The sequence below is a fragment of the Ranitomeya variabilis genome, chromosome 5, assembly GCF_051348905.1.
Source record: "Ranitomeya variabilis isolate aRanVar5 chromosome 5, aRanVar5.hap1, whole genome shotgun sequence".
NCBI lineage: Eukaryota > Metazoa > Chordata > Amphibia > Anura > Dendrobatidae > Ranitomeya > Ranitomeya variabilis.
In genome coordinates, this window is record NC_135236.1 from 71,938,005 (window position 1) to 71,960,195 (window position 22,191).

A 22,191-nucleotide genomic window follows, 5' to 3' on the forward strand; every position below is an offset into this window, starting at 1 on the left:
ATCCCCAGGCGCAATGATGGACAAAACCTCCCCACTTATCTCAAGCCGCACCCACTAGATTCCTAGAGAATGTCCACCAAAAAACCCCTAAAAACTTGTTACTTTTGGGAGGAGTTTACATTAACCACACGCTTTTCGGGCCATGAGATTGCCCTTGTGCAATGGAGAAAACCTCAATTGGATTTTTTTTTAGTACACCTATTTTTTTTATAGTTTTTCATCTGTGACACCTATTTTTTTCTACTTTTTCATCTGTGACATCCATTTTGTCAACTTTTTCATTTGCAGCACCCCTTTTTTAAAAAAAAAATATTATTATTTATTAATTTATATATATTTATTCCATGGCGCTTTACATGTGAAAAGGGCTATGGATAATAAAAAACAAGTACAATAATCGGGAACAAACGAATCACCGACTGGTACAGGAGGAGAGAGGATCCTACCCACGAGGGCTCACAATCTACAAGGGATGGGTGAGGATACAGTAGGTGAGGGCAGAGCTGGTCATGCAGCAGTAAGGTGGGTTGGTGGTTACTGCAGGTTGTAGGCTTGTTGGAAGAGGTGGGTCTTCAGGTTCCTTTGGAAGGTTTCCATGGTAGGCGAGAGTCTGATATGTTGGGGTAGAGAGTTCCAGAGTAGGGCAATGAATGGAAAAAATCTTGTATACGATTGTGGGAAGAGGAGTAGAGTAGAGAAGGAGATCTTGTGAGGATCGGAGGTTGCGTGTAGGTAAGTACCGGGAGACGAGGTCACAGATGTATGGAGGAGACAGGTTGTGGATGGCTTTGAATGTCATGGTTAGGGTTTTGAACAGGAGTCTCTGGGCAACGGGGAGCCAGTGAAGGGATTGACAGAGGAGAGAGACCGGGAAATAGCGGGGGGACAGGTGGATTAGTTGGACAGAAGAGTTTAGGATGGATTGGAGGGGTGCGAGAGTGTTATTAGGGGGGACACAAGGCAGGAGGTTGCAGTAGTCAAGGCGGGAGATGTTGAGGGCATACACTTAATCTTTTTAGGTCTTTAGTGTACAATTTTTTTTTTACTTTTTCATCTGTGACACCCATTTTTTATACTTTCTTTATCTATGACACCCATCTATCAACTTTTTACTTTGTGGCACTCAGGAAGAAGCAGCTGCTGGTATGAAGCTTGTCTAATATTGTACAAACTTGCTTTTTGTGAGGCTGATTCTCAATGACAGATGTAACCTACGAGTTAAAAGAAAAATGGAGAAATCTTTCCAATCTCAAATGGATGTTTTTTAGTACACCTATGGTTTTATGCTTTTTTATCTGTGACAACCATTTCAACTCTTCATTTGCAGCCTTAATTTTTTTTACACTATTTAATGATATAATTGTGTTAATCTTTGTAGATCTTTAGAGCACCCAATGATTTTTACTTTGCCACCTGTGACGCCCATTTTTTTTCTGCTTTTTTTTTCTATCCGTGACACCCATTTTTTTAAACTGTTTAATTTTTGACACTCATTTTCTCTCCACTGAACTGCAGACCGATTTAGTGATTGATGTAAGAAGAAGCAGCTGACAATGTGAAGCTTGTCAAGTATTGGACATGATTGGTTTTCTTAGGCTGATCTGCAATAGCAGACGTAGCCTATGGGGGGCGCTATTTCTAGTAAAAAAAAAACAAAAAACGGAAATTCATTACGATCTCAATTGGAGACCATGGACTGTGACAGACACTAAATGTCAAGGTATCAGAAAGGTTTATCCAACATAGAAACACCATGCAGGTGTTTGAACCCATGACCCAGGTAGCATCTTACCCTTGAATGGCACGCTGTGACACCTGCTCCTTCCCTCCTCACAGCGACAGATCTCAACCCTCCGACCGGCCGGACGTAGCCAGGTGTCTCCAGCAGTGTACAGTCTTCCCGAGGGTCTCTCCATGCACAGAGCTGTAGAGAAAGAAAAGTTAACTAAATGACCATTACCTGGCTGCCTCTCTTGAAGGATTAATCCATGTGGTCCCTTTAAGATTTAATTACCACTGTCTTGTTCTATTAGCAATTCATTAATGATTTTAGTGGGATTCCAATAATAGAAGTTGTTTTTTTCTGTCAGTGGTAGTTCCACCAAAAGAACTTTAACAAGGCTTATTAGTGCTGGAACATATAACGTCCACTATGCTAATTAGCGAGTAATACTTTTTCATCTATGACACAAATTATTTCTACTTTTTCATTTGTGACACCATTTTTTGCCACTATTTACTAATCGTGCTTATTTTTGGGAGTCTTTAGTTTACCCATTTTTTCTACTTTTTTTCATCTGTGACACCAATTTTTTCTACTTTTTAATTTGTGACACTCCTTTTTTTTACTTTTTAGTAAGGTCTTTAGTTCAATCCCATGGTTCTTTGAGATCTTGAGAACCATTTAGGCTACACAACAAGACTTGAACGGTTAATCCTCTTTTAAAAGTAGAAATGTAAAAAACTTTTGACATGTCGGAGTGATGGTGGTCCTAGTGCTAAAAACTCTACCAATCACTAAAACAAAGGGGCATCTCGGTAGGGTAGGTCATACAAGCCTGATAGAATCAGGTCTCACCTCTAGAACTCACAGTTCAATTGAGTCTTTTTTAGGAATCCAAGAAACTGAGATATGGGGAGATGTTTGATACAGCTCTCACTCTGTATACCTACTTTAGTTGTCTTTGTGGACATTTTTCTTCGTCCTTGTCAGCGTTTTGAAGGCTCAAAACAAAACTATTTTGGACTCTTCGGCTGATGAGCTACTTATGTGTTAGCCAGGGATAAAAACTACCGTGAAATGTGAGGTCTTCACCAACTATCTTCTCATATCTGGGCTTCCTAGACCCTTCCATGAGTATCCCATTGGATTTTGTGAATTGCATCAATGACCCCTAAATTTATAGCTATTGATGAGGTTGGTCAGAGTTAGACTTGAAGCTACCCTTTAACTCCCCTATATATTATAACATGCTAATAGGCCACCAAATGTTTCCATTTATCTAGTTCCTCACCAATAATACCCCACCCAAGACAAAAAATGTAAATAATCACATTTATATCCCCTGGTTCCTCTCTTCTCTCGATGATGAAGGGCCTGGAAAATAAATAATAGAGGTGTTAAATGGAAAGCTAATATAAAGGTGTAAAAAATATTCTCATGTACCCAAAAGGGTAAAAGTCATTTTTGCATAAAACTTTGATCATCATACACAACTACCTATTGGTTGGTGGTCTTCTAGATATGTGAATACACTGGGATCACAGAGTGATGCCTCAATCTGGCTCCTAGAGGGATGAGCCCATTACGGGAACCAAACCTCTTCTCTGATGTCCATAAGTCCCAATAGAGTATATGGACAATAATTGTCTTCATAAAACAACCCTATTAAGAGTTTATAGGGATTGTCTCATCAGTATCAGTAACAACCCCTTCCAGAAAGCAACCGTATCTATAAAAATCGGATGCTGTACTGTTGCTCCATAAGGGATCCATATTTCTTGCCGCACCCATAGACTTCAATAAGCAAGTCTCATCCAAAGTACGGAACATAAATTTTCGCGCGGACATTTGCTCATACGAACAACCCTGTTTCTTAACATTTACTGCGGGTTATTTGTTCATTTTGTTTTTATCTTTGGTTTACAAAATACAATGTCACCAAAAGCACTCTCAGAATCGTTGCGATATGTTGAAACATTGCTGATCTATCACCACAAAAAGTGACGCATGTCAGATTTGTAACACCTGTCAGATTGTGTTGCATTCTGGAAAAACACAGCTCCTGATACCTGTGTCTCAGTGACAGAGGAGCTGTATATATCTCTGTGAGCTCGGAGAAGGGCCATGATATCAGAATAAATTAGTCTTCTCAGCTGAGCATGGTGACTGAGGCTTGAGAAAAAGACTTATTTTTTCTTCTGTCATAGCCCTTCTCCCACAGCTCCGGTATGTGCGCTTACTTATGATTTCGCTCCTCTGTCAGTTGAGACACAGGTCTCAGGAGCTGGGGTTTTTTTAGACTGAAGTCCATTACGACAAGTGAATAGAACAGGCTGACGTTTAAATTACGGTACATGACAGGAAGCACTTTATTACATTCTTGGAGAACTCCCCTAGGACTTTACAGCAATACCATGGTCTGCCTCTCTGGTATGCTATCTTAATTATATAGAAATACAAAATCTGATTCTTGGACTATAAATAGTTGCTTTTCTTACCTAGGTTATCAAATATTGTCTGGTGTAGGATTGTCATGTAATATTAATTAAAGAATTTACTTACATCTTTAGTGGACGATACAATTTGACCAAGGAGAAAGATCAATAAGATAGTCATTGCTTGGTGTCCAAGAAGACATACTTGAACCTGCAATAAGGACACACAAGCATAGTGAAGAAAGTGTAACCCATAATTAAAGAAGATAAATAAGTAATGTCCAGATTTTTGGAAGCGGGAGCTGCATTTGGAGATACTATTAAAAAATAATGTTAAGCAGAAATCTCCACAGCATTTGTTTCTTTACAACGTCAAGACAGCTTTCTCTATAAAGACATAAACCAGGACTATCCGTAAGCCTCTGTACTTACAAACCTATTAGCTTTGATCCTATCCTATCAACTTTCCCTATATCATTCCTATCCCATCCCTTGATTCCTGGCCAGGAATGACTGCAGTGTAATTTATGGTCATCACTATGTGTGGTCTGGAAATAGCCCTTAGTGATTTTATCAGATGACGCAAAAAAGAATTCCCGATATCAGTTCTGTGAAGCCTACAGTTCCCGTAACAAAGACCTTCTGTTTGCCCATCACATATTATTACATTGAAGTTTTCATTACTGGATGTGACAACAAGTGTTTGGATTTATGGAAATGCCGGATGCGGTTTTAAGACTATCTGCACCCAAAAGTAAATACAGATTGACTAGTCATGAACATTGCCATATGTTAATGTTCTATGATTACGTGATTGGTCATATATTTACCGAAATATCTTGTGAGATCAAAGCTTAAAAAAACTAACACAGGCTCATGTTAGTCTCAAAATTAATATAAAATACATGGAACCACTATGTCAATGATATAAAAAGCTGTGTGATAAATTACATTTTCGTCATGCCGATACCATCCCCTAAGAATATCTGTTCTGGTATTATTTGGCAAATTAACTATAATATCAGGATAAGACTGCTACTGCTAATACCAATTTTATTCAGGTTTAATTTAATCCTAAATACTCTTAGTCCACTTAGCAGTAAGTCATACTAATAACTTAAGAGCACAGAAGTGAAAAAACTTTGGAGCTTATATTTACTAATTACTTTTTTAGCTCATTACTGAAAAACAATAAATATAATAATATTCAATCATAAAATCTAACTTTAATTTTTCAGTGTTTTCACCACAGAAAAAAAGGGAAAATCTTTGTACTTTCCACATGAAGCTTGTTTAATTAGGCCTATTGTGTTAGATCTGAGTAGTGTGGTTGGGCTGCATCCAATTACAACTTTACGTATGTCTGAAACCATGAATTTTTATGGGTCACCAGATGACTCATGAGTTTATATCTTAAAGTGTAGGAAAACATTGCTCCAGGCCTAGTCTGACCTTCCAAATTAGTAGAGCATCTCCCAATTGGCTCAGAGCCTGAACTACTTGGAATGAAATGAAGTGTTGTGTATTTTCTTCTTCAGGTTTTAAGCAGAGTCTGTCAGCCTGAACTGACAGTATAAAGTAAGCAGAAAACCTTAAAAGGGATACAGCCCCTATAAAAACCGCACTTTTAGTGTTCTAATCGCTGTCTCCAGTCTGAAGAAAGTGAAGTTTAATCACATATGCTTGGTGCACCCTGGGTGTGACCAAGAGGCTCAGTGCCTCGTTCCACCCACTGCTTTTGCATGTCTCTTCCTCATTCACTGGTGATTGACAGCATAGTTTTGCCTGGAGAGAGCTTTGTCAGCAGAGGAAACTCAGGAAAGCCTGTCAATCACCAGTTATGGAGGCGTGTCAAATAAAACCAGTGTGTGGAAAGGTGCACTGAGCCTCTTGGCCACACCCAGGGAGCACCAAAGACCCTAATTAGCATATTTGATTAAACTTCAGTTTCTGTATAACGGAGGCAGCGATTAGTCATTAAAAATGTTAAATACAGTATTATTAATTCATGTAGTTGTCTCCTTAATGGAATACATCCAGATGACCTCAATGGAGCAAGATTGTCATCAGACACATTTTGGCTTTACGGGAAATAGTTTTGTGGGTTTTTTTCTTCTCTTTTTAACAGTTTGTTTCTGTAGGGTCAAAGGCGATGCACCACATCTTGAAAAATAAAATTTACCAGTGGGGATGGTTGGGGGGAGGCGGGTTCTTGTAATCAATCGAATGGGTTTTCTGGGAATACACAATGATGAATCCGAGCAGCAAGTATTTGTAGAGATTCCTTTGTTTTCTTTGGCCTACTCCTGGCTGGGTTCTTGGCGGTATTCTCTGGATTTCTGATGGATCATACTTACCCCACTCCCCAAACGCAAGCACTCTATCAATGTTTTTTTATTTTAACTCATAACTGAACCAAAAGTTATTGCCACTTAGTAAATACCCCATTGCAATCATGGGGCACCTATGTAATGCATAAACATAAGTGGTCCTTCAGAGAAAGAACTGACCTTTCCTAGTAGGAAGAATCCAGATTACGTCCATTTTCTCTATTAGATATACATGGGCCCAGATGGCTAATAGGGTCTTGGTGGTATATCAAGACATCAACATTATAAATGGTACATGGTAGGTGTGGGGATGGTGGGTGCTACAAATCATGTATTGGGGCCAAGGAACTTCACATTAACCTCTGCTCTTAGGACATAAGGAAGGAATAGGTTTCAACCCTTGTTGGGGGTTTTGCTTCTTCAGAACTTGGTCTCCTTCACATGCAACCTGGCTTTTCTACTGCCTCTCACAAATATACATCTTTTCACCATTTTAAATCTGAAAATTGGCAAGCACAGATCATTAGATGCTAGAAGTATCCCATTTCGATCCCTTAAAATTCACAGCCATTGCTTGTCCACTTACCTTCTCCATGGTTGGAGACTTCTTGCTAGACCTTCTGTAGTCTGTAAGTTTTGTGTCCTCCTAGAAGTCTGTGAGCAGCTGCTAAGAGAAAAGACAGAGGACAGCATTACTTTAGGGTTAGTCATCGGGGAGAAAGAAAGGAGATAGGCAGGCGGAGGGACATGTGTAGGAGGAGGAGGAGAGTCCTAATAGAGGACCACAACAAGTCACAGAGAGGAAGAGGGATCTTATAGAGGAAGTTATAGAGACATAAAGACCAGAGGATGAGTGTGCGGACTTCAAATGTTAGACAAGTAATACGTCACGTAGTCAACATATATAGACGAGATCTGTGGAAACTTAAGGAGTTAACTGGGTATGAAGTGGAATTTTAAGTACTTTACATGAGTAGAGAATGAGTGGACGCCAGCCTCAGATCTGTTTATGGCTCTCACTAAATCTAATCCATCAGTTTTTACAACTATCACTGTATTTACTCATGCTGACTACTTTGATTGGCTGGAAAATTGTCCCCCAGGTCTCTCGATAGGTTGTCATCGCCAGGAATATAACCTCTAAAATATCAATCAACACAAGATATCTGCCCATCTTTTGGTCCATCATGTAGAAAGATCACATTGATGGCGAATAGGATGTGAAAATTATAATTTCAGTTCCCATTAAATAAAAAATACATTGAACAATACTCTTTGAATTCGATCCATTATTGCTAGTTTACCTGTTTAGAGCTTGTTTTTTTGTTTGCGCCAATTTCATTTTTTAGTTTGTGCCTTTTGAAAAAGCCACTTTTTTATGCATTTGTCTATATGTTTTTTTTCCACCATTGTGGATGGTGTTTAGGCTTTCCAGATGTTTTCAGCTGATTCATCAACTTTTCGGAAAGTACCCAAATTGTTGAGCAAATATGCTCCAGTTCCCCTCCTGGAGTGATTTTGTCCCCAATTCATCACTTTAGGATACTTTATCACTTTTCTAATTTTATCTTCTGGCATTCGCTAGTGTTTTTTGTTTCGCATCACTTTCATCAAAATAGTGTTCATGAAAGCAAAGTAAAAAAAATGGTCTCTTTTTCTAACCGTTTGTGTGACTTTCCAGCGCAAACAGTCACATGTTTGGCAAACATTTCTGCCGTACATAGACTTGGTACGTAGAGATCACTCCAAGGTAGGACTGGAATAGATTTGCAACAGAATTGGCAACTTTTTGAAAAATGATGAATTGGGCGAAAACATATGGAAGATCTAAACCTCGTCCACAATGGCAAACTAAAAACAAAAAACCACAACAAAAAAACAGGAGAACATATAAAATAGACTTCTAAAAAGGTGTCTATAAAAAGATGAATTTGATGTGAGCTGGAAACATGGGATTTGGCAGGACAATTATATCTAGTTCCTTGTAGTGGGGCCAAAGTATTTGAGACCATAAATTTGAGGTGGGGGACTCTCTTCTCCAGCGTGTCTTCTGATTTGTAGGATCAGCGTCATGTCGGAAGAGACGTCGGTGATGGCAGCAGGTAGGAATCAGTTTGTGAGGCTCACATCCAGTGGCCACAAAATATTGACCTGTATCCTACAAATCAATTAAGTAATCTCCAGTTAGAGATCGTTGCGAAGAAATGATTTTTCACAATGGCCGACTGTAAACTGTTGCCTGACAACATTTTGATCTGCCAGGTTGAAATTTTTCATCTGCTGAGGGCTACACATCTAGGGCATGAATGGTTAAAGGAATTCTGGCACTAATCTAATGTTTTGCAAATTTTAGCTAGTCTTATCTTTTAGCCTCAGAACTGATACCCAACGGGTGAATGACATTACCCTACTACGGTAAACATCATCCTCTGCAATAAGAAACCATTATTAATATGAGGAAACCTCAGAAAAAAATAAGAGCTTGATGTAGGATAGGGTAAAACATTCTCCATATATTATAAGATATGTTGGCTGTTTAGCCTGCCCATTTGCCACATAAGACACAGAAGAAATCGCCTCTTCAGAGAGGAAGAGGACTGGAACTCTAAAGCCATCTATTGGATGTAGCAATCCTAAAAGTCAATAACAACCCTGTAACGAAACTTGCCACATGATTTTGGATGAAAAGCCAAACCAGAAACTCCATTGTTTCAGGGTATTTGCCCCTCATCAGTGCAAATCAAGGAAATTAATTAGACTGCGTGAGAGACCTCTGACAGTAGGTCTAAGTCCAATAGTTGGCACTAGAGTTCCATCCCTCTTCCTTTCTGAAGAGGCAATTTGCATATTTAAATTACCAGAGGAGCATTGCATGGCCGTTAAGTCTCCTTACGCCGATATGTTAACCCTTAAACCCTCTATCAGAGGCCTCTCACCCCCAGCCAAATTAGATTTCTGACATTGCTTGCTTGAATTAATCCACAACGTGCTCCAAAAATGGCCAATAAATCAATGTTCCTTTTCTGTCTGCTACTTTCCTTAGAATGAAAGACTCCACGTAGTTTCTTCATCACTGGGGCTAGTGGACAGATTAGAGCGAGCGATGAAGTAGGAGTCTGGTTACTATGAATCATGGCACAGTCAAGTCAGTAAAGTCAAGATAATTACTTCAAGACTTGGTTATGGAAATCACATATATTCTGCTCTGTAGGGTTTTTTTTTTTCATGCAAACCAAAAAATTATGCAACATCTTTTAAATTGAAAATAGTTTTCATCTCTGCAGCATTTACACTGAAATATTACAGGTTTATCCATCGTAGACAATCCTTTTTTTGTGATTCCCTAAAAAATAATATGATCGTAGTATTCCTTCATTGCTATCTCACTCACTCATTAGCTGTTGTACCTAATGGTGCAGTGTTCAATTTCCCCACAGCTCCCCCACAGGAGAAATGAAGCATTACACATTTCAAACAGAAATCAATGGGAAGTCCCAGTAATGCGTGGATATACCCATTCCTCCAGCGATAGAGAAGCTTTTTGTAGCTCTCTCAGCTCAGGTGGTTAATTGACATAAATCGCAAATAAAGGACTTTCAATATAGATAGTGATGTGAAAAAAGCCATCTGAAATAATTGGCCATTATCTGATGCCATTTAATAGCATTTTCTGAACCAGATAATTAATTTTCATCTTAAAAAATAATGGCATTAGGATATTCTAAGACTTTCTGATCTGTGGGGGTCTGGTCTCTGGGGACCTTTTTTAAGACTAATCTCAGTGAGTGCATGGTAATACTAAGTTATAGTTTGACCTAAGCAAGTCTAGGACTACAGGGCAGCTTTGGCTGCAACACAGGTCGCGAGGCCAAAAATCACTGTATCCCGCTGCTATATTGCAGCATATTGCAAGTGAAAGGGGTCACGATGTGACCCGCAAGGTACCGTGACGGCAACAAACAAGTCACAAAAATGTGGAATTTTTGCAAATTATATGTGACGGTATCAGTACCTGGCAGGATGCAATGCAACCCCATTCATTTACACCAATCAGTGAATTGTAAAGTGCTGCGGAATATGTTGGCACTATATAAATAAAGTAAAATAAAATTATTGTTCTTGATATTTTTATTATGCATACCCCCTTTCACATGTAAAGTTTCACATGTAAAGCGCCATGGAATAAATGGCGCTATAATAATAATAATATTAATATTTAGCAGCGGCATACAGCGATTTTTGGCTGGGCATCGTGTGTCACCACCAATCTGACCAGGATTAGCATTTTTCCTGATTTACATATATTTAGAACCAAGACCTAAATCTGACAAACGTTGATATTACTGAGTTGTCAGAAGGCATTGTACAAATCAGATTGTGGGTGCCAGTGCATATGTTCAATCGCATCCATAGACTAAAACTGACCCAAGTTCTGCCATTTTTACCGATGGGCACTGCTAAATGTTTGATTAACTGTATTGAAATGCAAAGTTTTCTTTTTAATTCAGAAGCATCCAGCAAGAAATCATATATATATTTTTTACATAGGAGTTTATGGGCGACGTGTTTGCTATGGTGTGCGACTGCATAGATTGGAGCTGTATGTTAGGCAGAAATAATGCAGAGAACATGGAGAGAATACAAAGGACAGGTCCTCAGACACAATAACCCCTTGTCTCCGGCACAGGTGGTGTCGCTGGCATTGGTGGTCGGTGAGATCATCATGTGATGTGACTCACGGGGAAAGTGTTCAATAAGAGAATGTGTAAGTGTCAGAGAAGGTAAATTACACCTGGATGATCCACCTCAAGAAGCGAGGCCTGCCTCAGATTACCGCCGATGGACTGATGCATCATCTACAGCGAAAGTCTATTAACCCTGCACCTGACGGGACAGGGAGGCAGTCTACCTGATCCGAGCCTAAACATGGGACTAAAATGGTCAAAAGGACGGATTGATGGATCATGAGTGAGAATTTCCTTCCTTTTGATGAACATGACATCACCCAGGCAGGTGCTGACAGTCATGGCCTGCCCCATACAGGAAGGAAGAGGCCCTGAGATGCCCACATGATGGGACCACTCATGGTTTACAGGAAGGAAGAGGCCCTGAGATGCCCACATGACGGGACCACTCATGGTTTACCAGCCTTGTGCTATATTATGGTGTCTAGAACATGTAGGGGGCTCTGATCCATTAGTAATAGTCGAGATCTGCAGTAAAAACAGCTTTCAGCTCTGGAGGATACAGGTGCCCTGTGATCTCATCGGGTGACTTGTAATATTGTGCTGCACCAGACAAAAGAGCACATACATTGTGGTGATGAGATGACGAGCCCATAGCAACAGGCTTCATGGCCTCCCAGTAGTAGGGTCCCCCGTGATTACATAATCATCATTTCTATGTATACGCATAACACCTAGGTAGTATACCGAGGATCATACTCTACTTATGGCCGTTCTGGCTTGTTTACAGTGATGTCCTCCTGCGGCTGATAACGCTTATCTGACCCGCACAGCAATCACATCCAGCTCCTCGCTGTACCAATATCTGACCCCAAGAGGGGCACCGGGCACAACCCACATGTACAGTAGAGTGTTATACCATGGAGATGTGCACATCTGATGGACAAGTCCTTTTATAGTATATATATATATATATATATATATATATATATATATATATACCAGACGCTATGTCCCATATACTTATATAAAGACCAAAGAACAGTCCTATTATGTAAATGATATACACTGTGTATAACGGATGCTGCATCCTATATACTGATATACAATGCTTATATAGAGAACAGTCCTATTACGGTATATACATTTTATAAACACATAAATGCAAACATATTTATACACCAGATACTGTGTCCTATGCACTGATATACAGGCCAAAGAACAGTCCTATGATAGAAATAATTTATCATTTGTGTAGTGAAGACTCTGCCTATATCCTGATACACAGAACTGATAAAGAGAACAGTCCTATTATATAAATTATATATCGGAGACTACATCCTATACATGATATAGAGAACGGATATTGGAGACTACGTTCTGTGCACTGATATATGGAGCTAAATTATATACTGATTTATGTTATTCACTTACAACACAATTCCCTTATAACCCCATTAATACCACAGCAGATTACAGACATCATTACTGTCCCCTTTGGGGCTCACAATCTAGATTCCTTATCAGTCTTTGGAGTGTGGGAGAAAATCAGAGAACCAGGAGGAAACCCACGCAAACACGGGGAAAACATACAAACTCCTTACTGATTTTGTCCTCGGTGTTATTTGAACCCAGGACCCCAGTATATATATATATATATATATATATATATATATATATATATATATACACATACTGTATATACCCTGGAGACTGCATTGTATACATTGATATGTAACAGTCCTAATATGCAAATGAAAGAAATTATACCGTGTATACCCGGAGACTGCGCCTTATACATTGATATACAGCGCTAATACAGAGAACAGTCCCATTATGTAAAATATATATATATATATCAATAATATCCCACTATATATATATAAATACAAAGGAGTGGCTTCAGGACAACTCTGTGACCATTCTTTCCTGGCCCATCTAGAGCCCTGACCTAAACCCAATTGAGCATCTCTGGGGAGACCTGAAAATGGCTGTCCACCAACGTTCACCATCCAACCTGATGGAACTGGAGAGAATCTGCAAGGAAGAATGGCAGAGGATCCCCAAATCCAGGTGTGAAAAACTTGTTGCATCATTCCCAAGAAGACTCATGGCTGTACTAGCTCAAAGGGGGCTTCTACTCAATACTGAGCAAAGGGTCTGAATACTTATGACCATGTGATATTTCAGCTTTTCATTTTTAATAAATTTGCAAAAATTTCTACATTTCTGTTTTTTTTCAGTCAAGATGGGGTGCAGAGTGTACATTAATGAGAAAAAAAAAGAACTTTTTTTAATTTACCAAATGGCTGCAATGAAACAAAGAGTGAAAAATGTAAAGGGGTCTGAATACTTTCCGTACCCACTGTATATACACACACCAGAGACTATATCCTATACACTTATATGCAGACCTGGGAACAGTCCTATTATATATTATTTTATATGGTCTGTTATAAATGGTATATACTGTATATATATATATATATATATATATATATATATATATATATATATATATACATACATACATATGAAGAGACTGCATCCTGTCCTATCCACCGATATACAAGCTACTTCCTATCATGACATTATTCTTCTGCTTTCTTTCATCTCTCATTGAGGAATTTGCCGTCCTCCCCATACTCATAGTTGCAGTAGAATAATTCCGCGCTCGCGTTCCGCAGTCAGCAGTAGTGGTCTGAGCAGGGAGCTGACACTTACCTCTGTGGGTCGTCTGCTTCAGTATGAGCACACTTTGATGTCCCTTCTTTATAGGCTACTGCTGGGGGCTTTGTGTGGTGGGAGAACTTGCAGTCACGTCACTATTCTCCGCCTTCTGCACGATCTGACTTCACCAGACCAGGACTGGGCTCTGGCATATTTTGTGTAGGAATTATTAGTGTGATTCCTCCCTGTTTGCTGCTTTCCCTTTTCAGCAGAATAACCGGAAACCTGGCACTACAGTCAGGAGGAAGATAAGACAATACGACCTGTAGAGAAGGAAGAATGGAGGCTGGCAGCTTTTTCTGTTATTATGTAAGACCATATAGTGTCAAGCAAGATATTACAAAAACCCACTTTCATATACCTCAATAGGCAATTGTGAATTTTTTTGCAGAAGCGGATCGTCTTTTCAGGACCCACGTCTCTTGGCCAGGGCGAATAGTGACTACAGAGAGAGTCTCTCTTTGGAGGACACAGACTCTTATTGATTTGACTGGACTGTGTAATGCTTTTTTTCTCCTGTGGTGGTGCTACAGAGCGAAATCTCATTCCAAGTCAGAATAACTTATTATCATAGCCATGTATAATAATAATAATCATTTTATTTCTATAGGACTAACATATACCAAAGCACTTTACATTTCAAAAGATACTTGTACAGAAAATAAAGACATAACAGAGTAAACACATAATGCAACAGCTACCAAGAAGAGTGAAGGTCCTGCTCACAAGAGCTTACGATTATGAGGAAATAGGGGAGATAGGAAGGGATAATGGTAAAAAGTGCTTTTCTTGTACAGTCCAGCCATCAATATATTAAATAGGGTATTCAAATAACGCTGCATGAATCGGTCACCAGCCAGCAACTGTATAAATACACATACAAAGTGCTATTAAGTTCACACAGGGTGTGTAAACAGATGCTATGAGGGACCAGATGCATGTCTTTATCTGACGAGTTAGTGATTGCAACATGTGTACATGATCAGAAACAAAAACTGTATAGGAATACAGCACCAGAACCACCAACTGTGCAGAAATACATTGCCAAAACCCTCATCTGTACAGGAATACATCACCAGAACCACCAAGGGCACAGAAATACATTACCAGAACCCCTATCTGTACTTGAATACATTACCAAAACCCCAAAATTAAATTACATTGCAAACATTACAACAATACATCACCAGAACCACCATCAGTATATGCATACATCACCAGAATCACCAACAGTACAGAAATAATCACTAGAGCCACTAACATTTCAGAAATAGAGCATGACAACCACAGCAAGTACATAAAAACAACACCAGAACCACCAATAGTACAGAATTACATCAACTGAACAACCATTAGTACAGGAATACATCACCAGAACCATCAACATTACAGAATTACATCACCTCAACAACCTTGAGTACATGAATACATCACCAAGCTTAATACAGCGGTCAATTGCAATGTCAGGTCAGAACCATATACAACTGTATTGCATGAAGTTACAACTCCCGGTATGTTCTTAAAAATGGTAAATAGATACTGGGAGTTGTTGTTGCCAGTCATCATCAAACTGCGAACCATATAGAAACCACAGAACTGAAGAAACCTACACATTCACAGCTTGTCTCTGCAGGTTTCCCTCTTCTCCATACATACCCAAGTGAGTCGACCAGTATGCATCAACAACAATGAAAAGAATCTGCATAATTAATCATATGCTAAATAGTTGCAAGCCAAAATAATATGTGAGACAGCCAAGATGATTGTCTATAAAATGATGGTGGTCTCACATTAGTGCAGTAGTGGATGGTGAGAGATGGAGCCTGAAAGCCAAAAGTTCAAAATATTGTTATCCTTTTACTCGTCAGTGTATAATTGTCTCAGACACTTAAATACAGTGCTGTGATAAGGTATTTGTGCCTCATACGATTTTTACTTTTTTTATTCATTTGTCACATGTAAAAGTTTTAGGTCATCTATTACATACGATAAAGACAACAAAAGAAAATGTGGGTTTTAAACCCTCAGAGAACAAGGCAAGTTTGCGCTTTAATTTTTTCCTCCCCCTCTTCAAAGACCAATAACTTTCTTATTTTTTACAGATTTTTTCCACACATCGCCGTACGAGGGCTTGATTATTTTAATGGTTAAAAAAATTCGGAACAGTCAGCATCTGCCATGTAGGGTGTGGGATTTAAATAATTCCTCGACTTTTCCTTTCAAGGTTGAAGAGTCTATCCTAAGCCAAGGTCATCAATAAGTCTTCGAGACGCCTTTGGCAACTGTTTAAAATAACATTTTATGCTTACTTGGGTTATCTTTGTGTAAGATTAAAAGTAATTTGGTGATCGAAAACATGCAAGTGTGACAAATATATAAGAGCAGAAGATACTAGGAAGAGGACACATTTTTTACAACACTGTAATATTACAAGATTGGATTTGGAAATACCGTTTCTCATGAATTATTTGGAAAATGCCAAAGAGACCACAAGAAGAGAGTTAAAGTAGAATTATGGTCAATGTTCAAAGTCTGGTTGAGGTTTTGAAATGCATATTGGATCTAAAAGGAGAAACATAAGAGATTACAAGTCATCGATAAAGCTGAATTTGGCAGAAAGAGCACGTACAAAAAGCAACCTACATGTTGTCAGGGCCCATGCTGAAAAATATGCATGGTGTCATTCTCAAACTCTTCCCACAAAAAGAAGACCATCATACATCTATGTGGTCGGAAATATAAAAAGTTATTGTTCTTGGAAGAAGTAAAGGAGAAAAAACCCTCAAAAATTAAAGATTGACCCTTTAGTGACCTGGTTAATAGGGCAGAGTGTAGGTTAGTCTAACGTCCTATCAGTAATAATGTTATCCTGCCCACCTGCCCTCAAAATTAGGATTTGGGATATCAAGGGGAGTTGTAGTCATGTCAGTTATGTTGAGGACTAAAAATAAGTGAAGAATAGCTATAGAATGAAGGACCTGGTTCCTCGGGGGTGGGCTTAGAGGATAAGAGAATTTAAAGGTCCATAATCATTCAGTTTGAGGTTGTTACATTGTGTTATTAAAGGCTAAGGGTAAAAGGTGAGGCTGACTTGATGCACCCTTACAGTGGCCAACACTCTCTTAGGCAGGGTGAGTTTTATTTATGTACCTTAAAAGGGTTGTCTACCTTTTTTTTTTAAATTAGAGGAAGGAGGTCTGAAAATGAAAAACAAAAACATATATTCATCTACTGAAATTCTTCTGTTCTTCCATTCTGGGTCTCCAACTGGTCTTCTCGCTGACTCTTTGGGTGGGACACATCATGTGACCCCTGATTAGCTGCAGCAATCACATGCTATCCAAACAGGAAGCGAGAGCGCAAGGAGACTGTTTGTTTTGGTTTGTATGGCATGTGAACACTGCAGCCAATCAGTGGGAACCATATATAGTAAACATTTATCTCATATCCTATGGATATACCTTAATCCCTTAACGACTAGGGGTATTTATGGTTTTGCATTTTCATTTTTTGCTCCCCTTCTTCCCAGAGCTATTACTTTTTTATTTTTTGGTCAATATAGCCATGTAAGGACTTGGTTTTTGTGGGACGAGTTGTATTTTTGAACAGAACCATTTGTTTTACCATGTGTTATAATAGAAAACCGGAAAAAAAATCCAATTTTGGTGAAATTGCAAAAAAGTGCAATTCCATACTTTTTATTTGGCTTTTTTACTAGGTTCACTAAATGCTAAAACTAACCTGCCATTATGATTCTCCACATCATTACAAGTTCAGAGACACCAAACATGTCTAGGTTATTTTTTATCTAAGTGCTGAAAAAAAATCCAAAATTAGTAAAAAAAAAAAAAAAGTTGACATTTCCAAGACCCATAGTGTCTCCATTTTTTGGGCTCTCGGGTCGGGTGAGGGCTTATTTTTTACATGCCGATCTGACGTTTTTATTGATACAATTTTGGTGCAGATACGCCCGTTATTGCATTTTATTGCAATGTTGCAGCGACCAAAAAAACAATTCTGACGTTGCGATTTTTTTCTTGCTACGCCGTTTACCGATTGGATTAATTGTTTTTATATATTGATAGACTGGGCGATTGTGAACGCGGTAATACCAAATATGTGTATGTTTAATTTTTTTATTGTTTTATTTTGAATGGGGCGAAAGGGGGGTGATTTGAACTTTTATATATTTTTTATTTTTTTATATATTTTTTAAAACTTTTTTTTTACTTGCTTCAATAGTCTCCATGGGAGACTAGAAGCTGCACTTGTCTGATCGCCTCTGCTACATAGAGCAGGACTGCAGCCCTGCTGTATGTAGCAAATATGCTCACTTAAGGTACCTTCACATTAAGCGACGCTGCAGCGATAGCGACAACGATGCCGATCGCTGCTGCGTCGCTGTGTGGTCGCTGGAGAGCTGTCACACAGACCGCTCTCCAGCGACCAACGATGCCGAGATCCCCGGGTAACCAGGGTAAACATCGGGTTGCTAAGCGCAGGGCCGCGCTTAGTAACCCGATGTTTACCCTGGTTACCAGCGTAAAATGTAAAAAAAACAAACAGTACATACTTACATTCGCGTCCCCCGGCGTCCGCTTCCTGCACTGTGTGAGCGCCGGCCCTAACAGCAGAGCGGTGACGTAACCGCTGTGCTGTACTTTCACTTTCACTTTACGGCGCTCAGTCAGTGTGGGAAGCGGACGGCGGGGGACGCGAAGGTGAGTATGTAGTTTGTTTTTTTTACATTTTACACTGGTAACCAGGGTAAACATCGGGTTACTAAGCGCGGCCCTGCGCTTAGTAACCCAATGTTTACCCTGGTTACCAGTGTAAAACATCGCTGGTATCGTTGCTTTTGGTGTCAAACACGACGATACACGCCGGTCTGACGACCAAATAAAGTTCTGAACTTTAATCAACGACCAGCGATATCACAGCAGGATCCTGATCGCTGCTGCCTGTGAAACTAAACGATATCGCTAGCCAGGACGCTGCAACGTCACGGATCGCTAGCGATATCGTTTAGTGTGAAGGTACCTTTACTATGAGCACCAACCACCAGGTGGCGCTCATAGCGATCCAGCAATGACAACCACAGGGATCTCCTACTGACCCATCGGCAACCCGCGGTCATGTGACATGGGCGACGATGAGAGGAGGTAAAGAGTCGCTTCCTGCGTATGAATGTTAAATGCCGCTGTCAGAGTTTGACAGCATTTAACATGTTAACAGCCGCAGGTGAATCTCGATTCCACCCGCGGCTGTTCCGGGCACATGTCAGTTGATCAGATCAGCTGTCATGTACCAGAAAAGGTGCGGGCTCATCGACGGAGCCCGCATCAAACAGGGGGAGGAGTCCAAAATTGCTCATTTTGCCTTTCTACTATTTTCCATTGTGTCTGTGACATCATGTGATTAAAAACTGACCAGCTGATTCCTTCTAAGCTCTATGTAGGAACAGGAGGTCAATTTCCCTGTATGAGAGTCATGAGTCACTGCAAATGTAGTAGCCAGGGAGGTGGGGGGAAGGGAGTCAGGAGTTGAAGAGGGGAATAATAAATGCAGGGACAAAATACTTCCTGTTGCTACATACAGACGAGCAGAGAAAAGAAAAATTAACTGGGTAGAAAGGCAAAATGAGCAATTGTAAGTACACAGTGCTTTATAATATGATAAGTGCAATATATTAACAGGATAAAAACTTTGATGGAAGTGCTTCTTTAACCCCTTACTGACCTCGGACGTACTATCCCATCCGATGTCGGCTCCCCTGCTTTGATGCAGGGCTCCGCGGTGAGCCCGCATCAAAGCCGGGACATGTCAACTGGTTTGAACAGCTGACATGTGCCCGCAATAGGCGCGGGCAGAATCGCGATCTGCCCGCACCTATAAACTAGTTAAATGCCGCTGTCAAACGCAGACAGCGGCATTTAACTACCGCATCCGGCCGGGCGGCCGGATATGACGTCATCGCCGACCCTCGTCACATGATCGGAGGTCGGCGATGCATCAGGAAGGTAACCATAGAGGTCCTTGAGACCTCTATGGTTACTGATCCTCGGCAGCTGTGAGCGCCACCCTGTGGTCGGCGCTCACAGCACACCTGCAATTCTGCTGTGTAGCAGCGATCTTATGATCGCTGCTACATAGCAGAGCCGATCGCGTTGTGCCTGCTTCTAGCCTCCCATGGAGGCTATTGAAGCATGGTAAAAGTGAAAAAAAAAGTTAAAAAAAATGTGAAAAAAATAAGAAAAACATAAAAGTTTAAATCACCCCCCTTTCACTCCAATCAAAATAAATCAATAAAAAAAAAAATCAAACCTACACATATTTGGTATCACCGCGTTCAGAATCGCCCGATCTATCAACAAAAAAAAGCATTAACCTGATCGCTAAATGGCGTAACGAGAAAAAAAATCGAAACGCCAGAATTACGTTTTTTTGGTCGCCGCGACATTGCATTAAAATGCAATAACGGGCGATCAAAAGAACGTATCTACACCGAAATAGTATCATTAAAAATGCCAGCTCAGCACGCAAAAAATAAGCCCTCAACTGACCCCAGATCATGAAAAATGGAGACGCTACGAGTATCGGAAAATGGCGCAATTATTTTTTTTTTTTTTAGCAAAGTTTGGAATTTTTTTTCACCACTTAGGTAAAAAATAACCTAGTCATGTTAGGTGTCTATGAACTCGTACTGACCTGGAGAATCATAATGGCAGGTCAGTTTTAGCATTTAGTGAACCTAGCAAAATAGCCAAGCAAAAAACAAGTGTGGGATTGCATTTTTTTTGCAATTTCACCGCACTTGGAATTTTTTTCCCGTTTTCTAGTACACGACATGGTAAAACCAATGATGTCGTTCAAAAGTACAACTCGTCCCACAAAAAATAAGCCCTCACATGGCCAAATTGACGGAAAAATAAAAAAGTTATGGCTCTGGGAAGGAGGGGAGTGAAAAACGAAAACGGAAAAAAAGAAAAATCCCAAGGTCATGAAGGGGTTAAATGTCTGAAATTGTAACACCCCTTTAAATTGTATTTCCCTATGCCATTTAGACAAAGGTTTGCCTTGCTACATAGCTCAATCAACATCTTTTCAGAAGTTGTGATACTTTAGTCCTTGGTTCATGTATTTTATAACATATGGAGGGTATATTTTATCAATGTTATGAACTTACCTTTTTAAACCCTATAAATATTTGACCTAGCCCAGTGATCAGTTCCAGTTTCACAAACCGCCAGCGATCGCCTGTTGTTGCTCTAGTTAGCTATGCATTTTCCCTGCGGCGGCCACTACAGGGGGAAATATAGTATTACATGGTGGCAAACCACTTTTTGCAGCAACTGCACTTCAAGATGCTGGATGCTATGGCTTTAAGAGGTTCTGCTGTTCCAAGCATTTTCTCACATTATTATCACAGCTTGACTGTACAGACAAACAAATACCAGTCACGATTGATGGGATCTGCATTGTTTTTTTTTCATCATAACATATGATGGATTCACTACAAATTTCCTGCTGAGTAATTGATAAGCATTAGTTGTTAACGATGATCCTTCTTTAGTTTAGCCAGTTACAGGGGGTCATTCACGTTCTTCAGGAAACTTTTTGAGCCCAACTGTATAGAGCTATCATGCTGACATATTATCTGGACACAATGGGGTTCATTCATCAGTTTTCTGCAGAATTCTGTTGTAAAACTGATTCAAATGTCACAAAACTTTTGCACAACTTGCAGTTGCGAAACAAAAAAAAACGTGACTTTTAAAAATTTTTTACATCAGTCCTGGAAACTTTATGAGGGTGAGGCTTTGCAGGAAGGATACATGGCCAAACGCGGCCAACAAATTTATCATAGTTTATATCACTTACATCAGTCCCTGACTGATGTACATGTACTGCGGTAGCGCACGACAGCTGGAAGATGCACCAAATTCATCAAAAGCTTCACCTCCTAATGAATTTGAAGCTTTTGACTGGCGATGAAGGCACTGCTCATTCATAGTTCGGTCTTTTCTGTGGTAACATATGGATGCAAAGCCTTGACAATAAAGAAACAAGACAGACAAGGAATCGACGCCTTCGAAATGTGATGCTGGAGAAGGATGTTATGAATGGCAAGAACAAACTAATCAATTTTGGAACAAATCAAACCAGACATGCCACTTTCAGAAAGGATCACCAAGCTACTACTTGCCTACTTTGGACACATCATACGAAGAGAGCAATCACTGGAGAAGGACATCATGGTCAGAAGAATAGAAGGAACAAGGCAAAGA

General features: G+C 39.8%; 1 protein-coding gene across 2 annotated transcripts in view; it reads right to left on the bottom strand.

The window, feature by feature from the left end:
* The window catches only part of PLAT (plasminogen activator, tissue type), a 28,562-nt gene extending 14,543 nt beyond the window's left edge, over positions 1-14,019 (bottom strand). Inside the window, exons 1-5 of one of the 2 annotated variants that reach the window (XM_077262218.1) lie at positions 13,898-14,019; positions 7,075-7,155; positions 4,286-4,369; positions 3,055-3,097; positions 1,793-1,924 (exon numbers count right to left, since the gene is read on the bottom strand). In XM_077262218.1, coding sequence (XP_077118333.1) covers positions 1,793-1,924; positions 3,055-3,097; positions 4,286-4,369; positions 7,075-7,083 — 268 coding nt within the window. In that variant the 5' untranslated portion in view covers positions 7,084-7,155; positions 13,898-14,019. The remainder of the gene's footprint in view (positions 1-1,792; positions 1,925-3,054; positions 3,098-4,285; positions 4,370-7,074; positions 7,156-13,897) is intronic. The other variant, XM_077262219.1, reaches the window with a different exon arrangement.
* Positions 14,020-22,191: the final 8,172 nt, after the last annotated feature.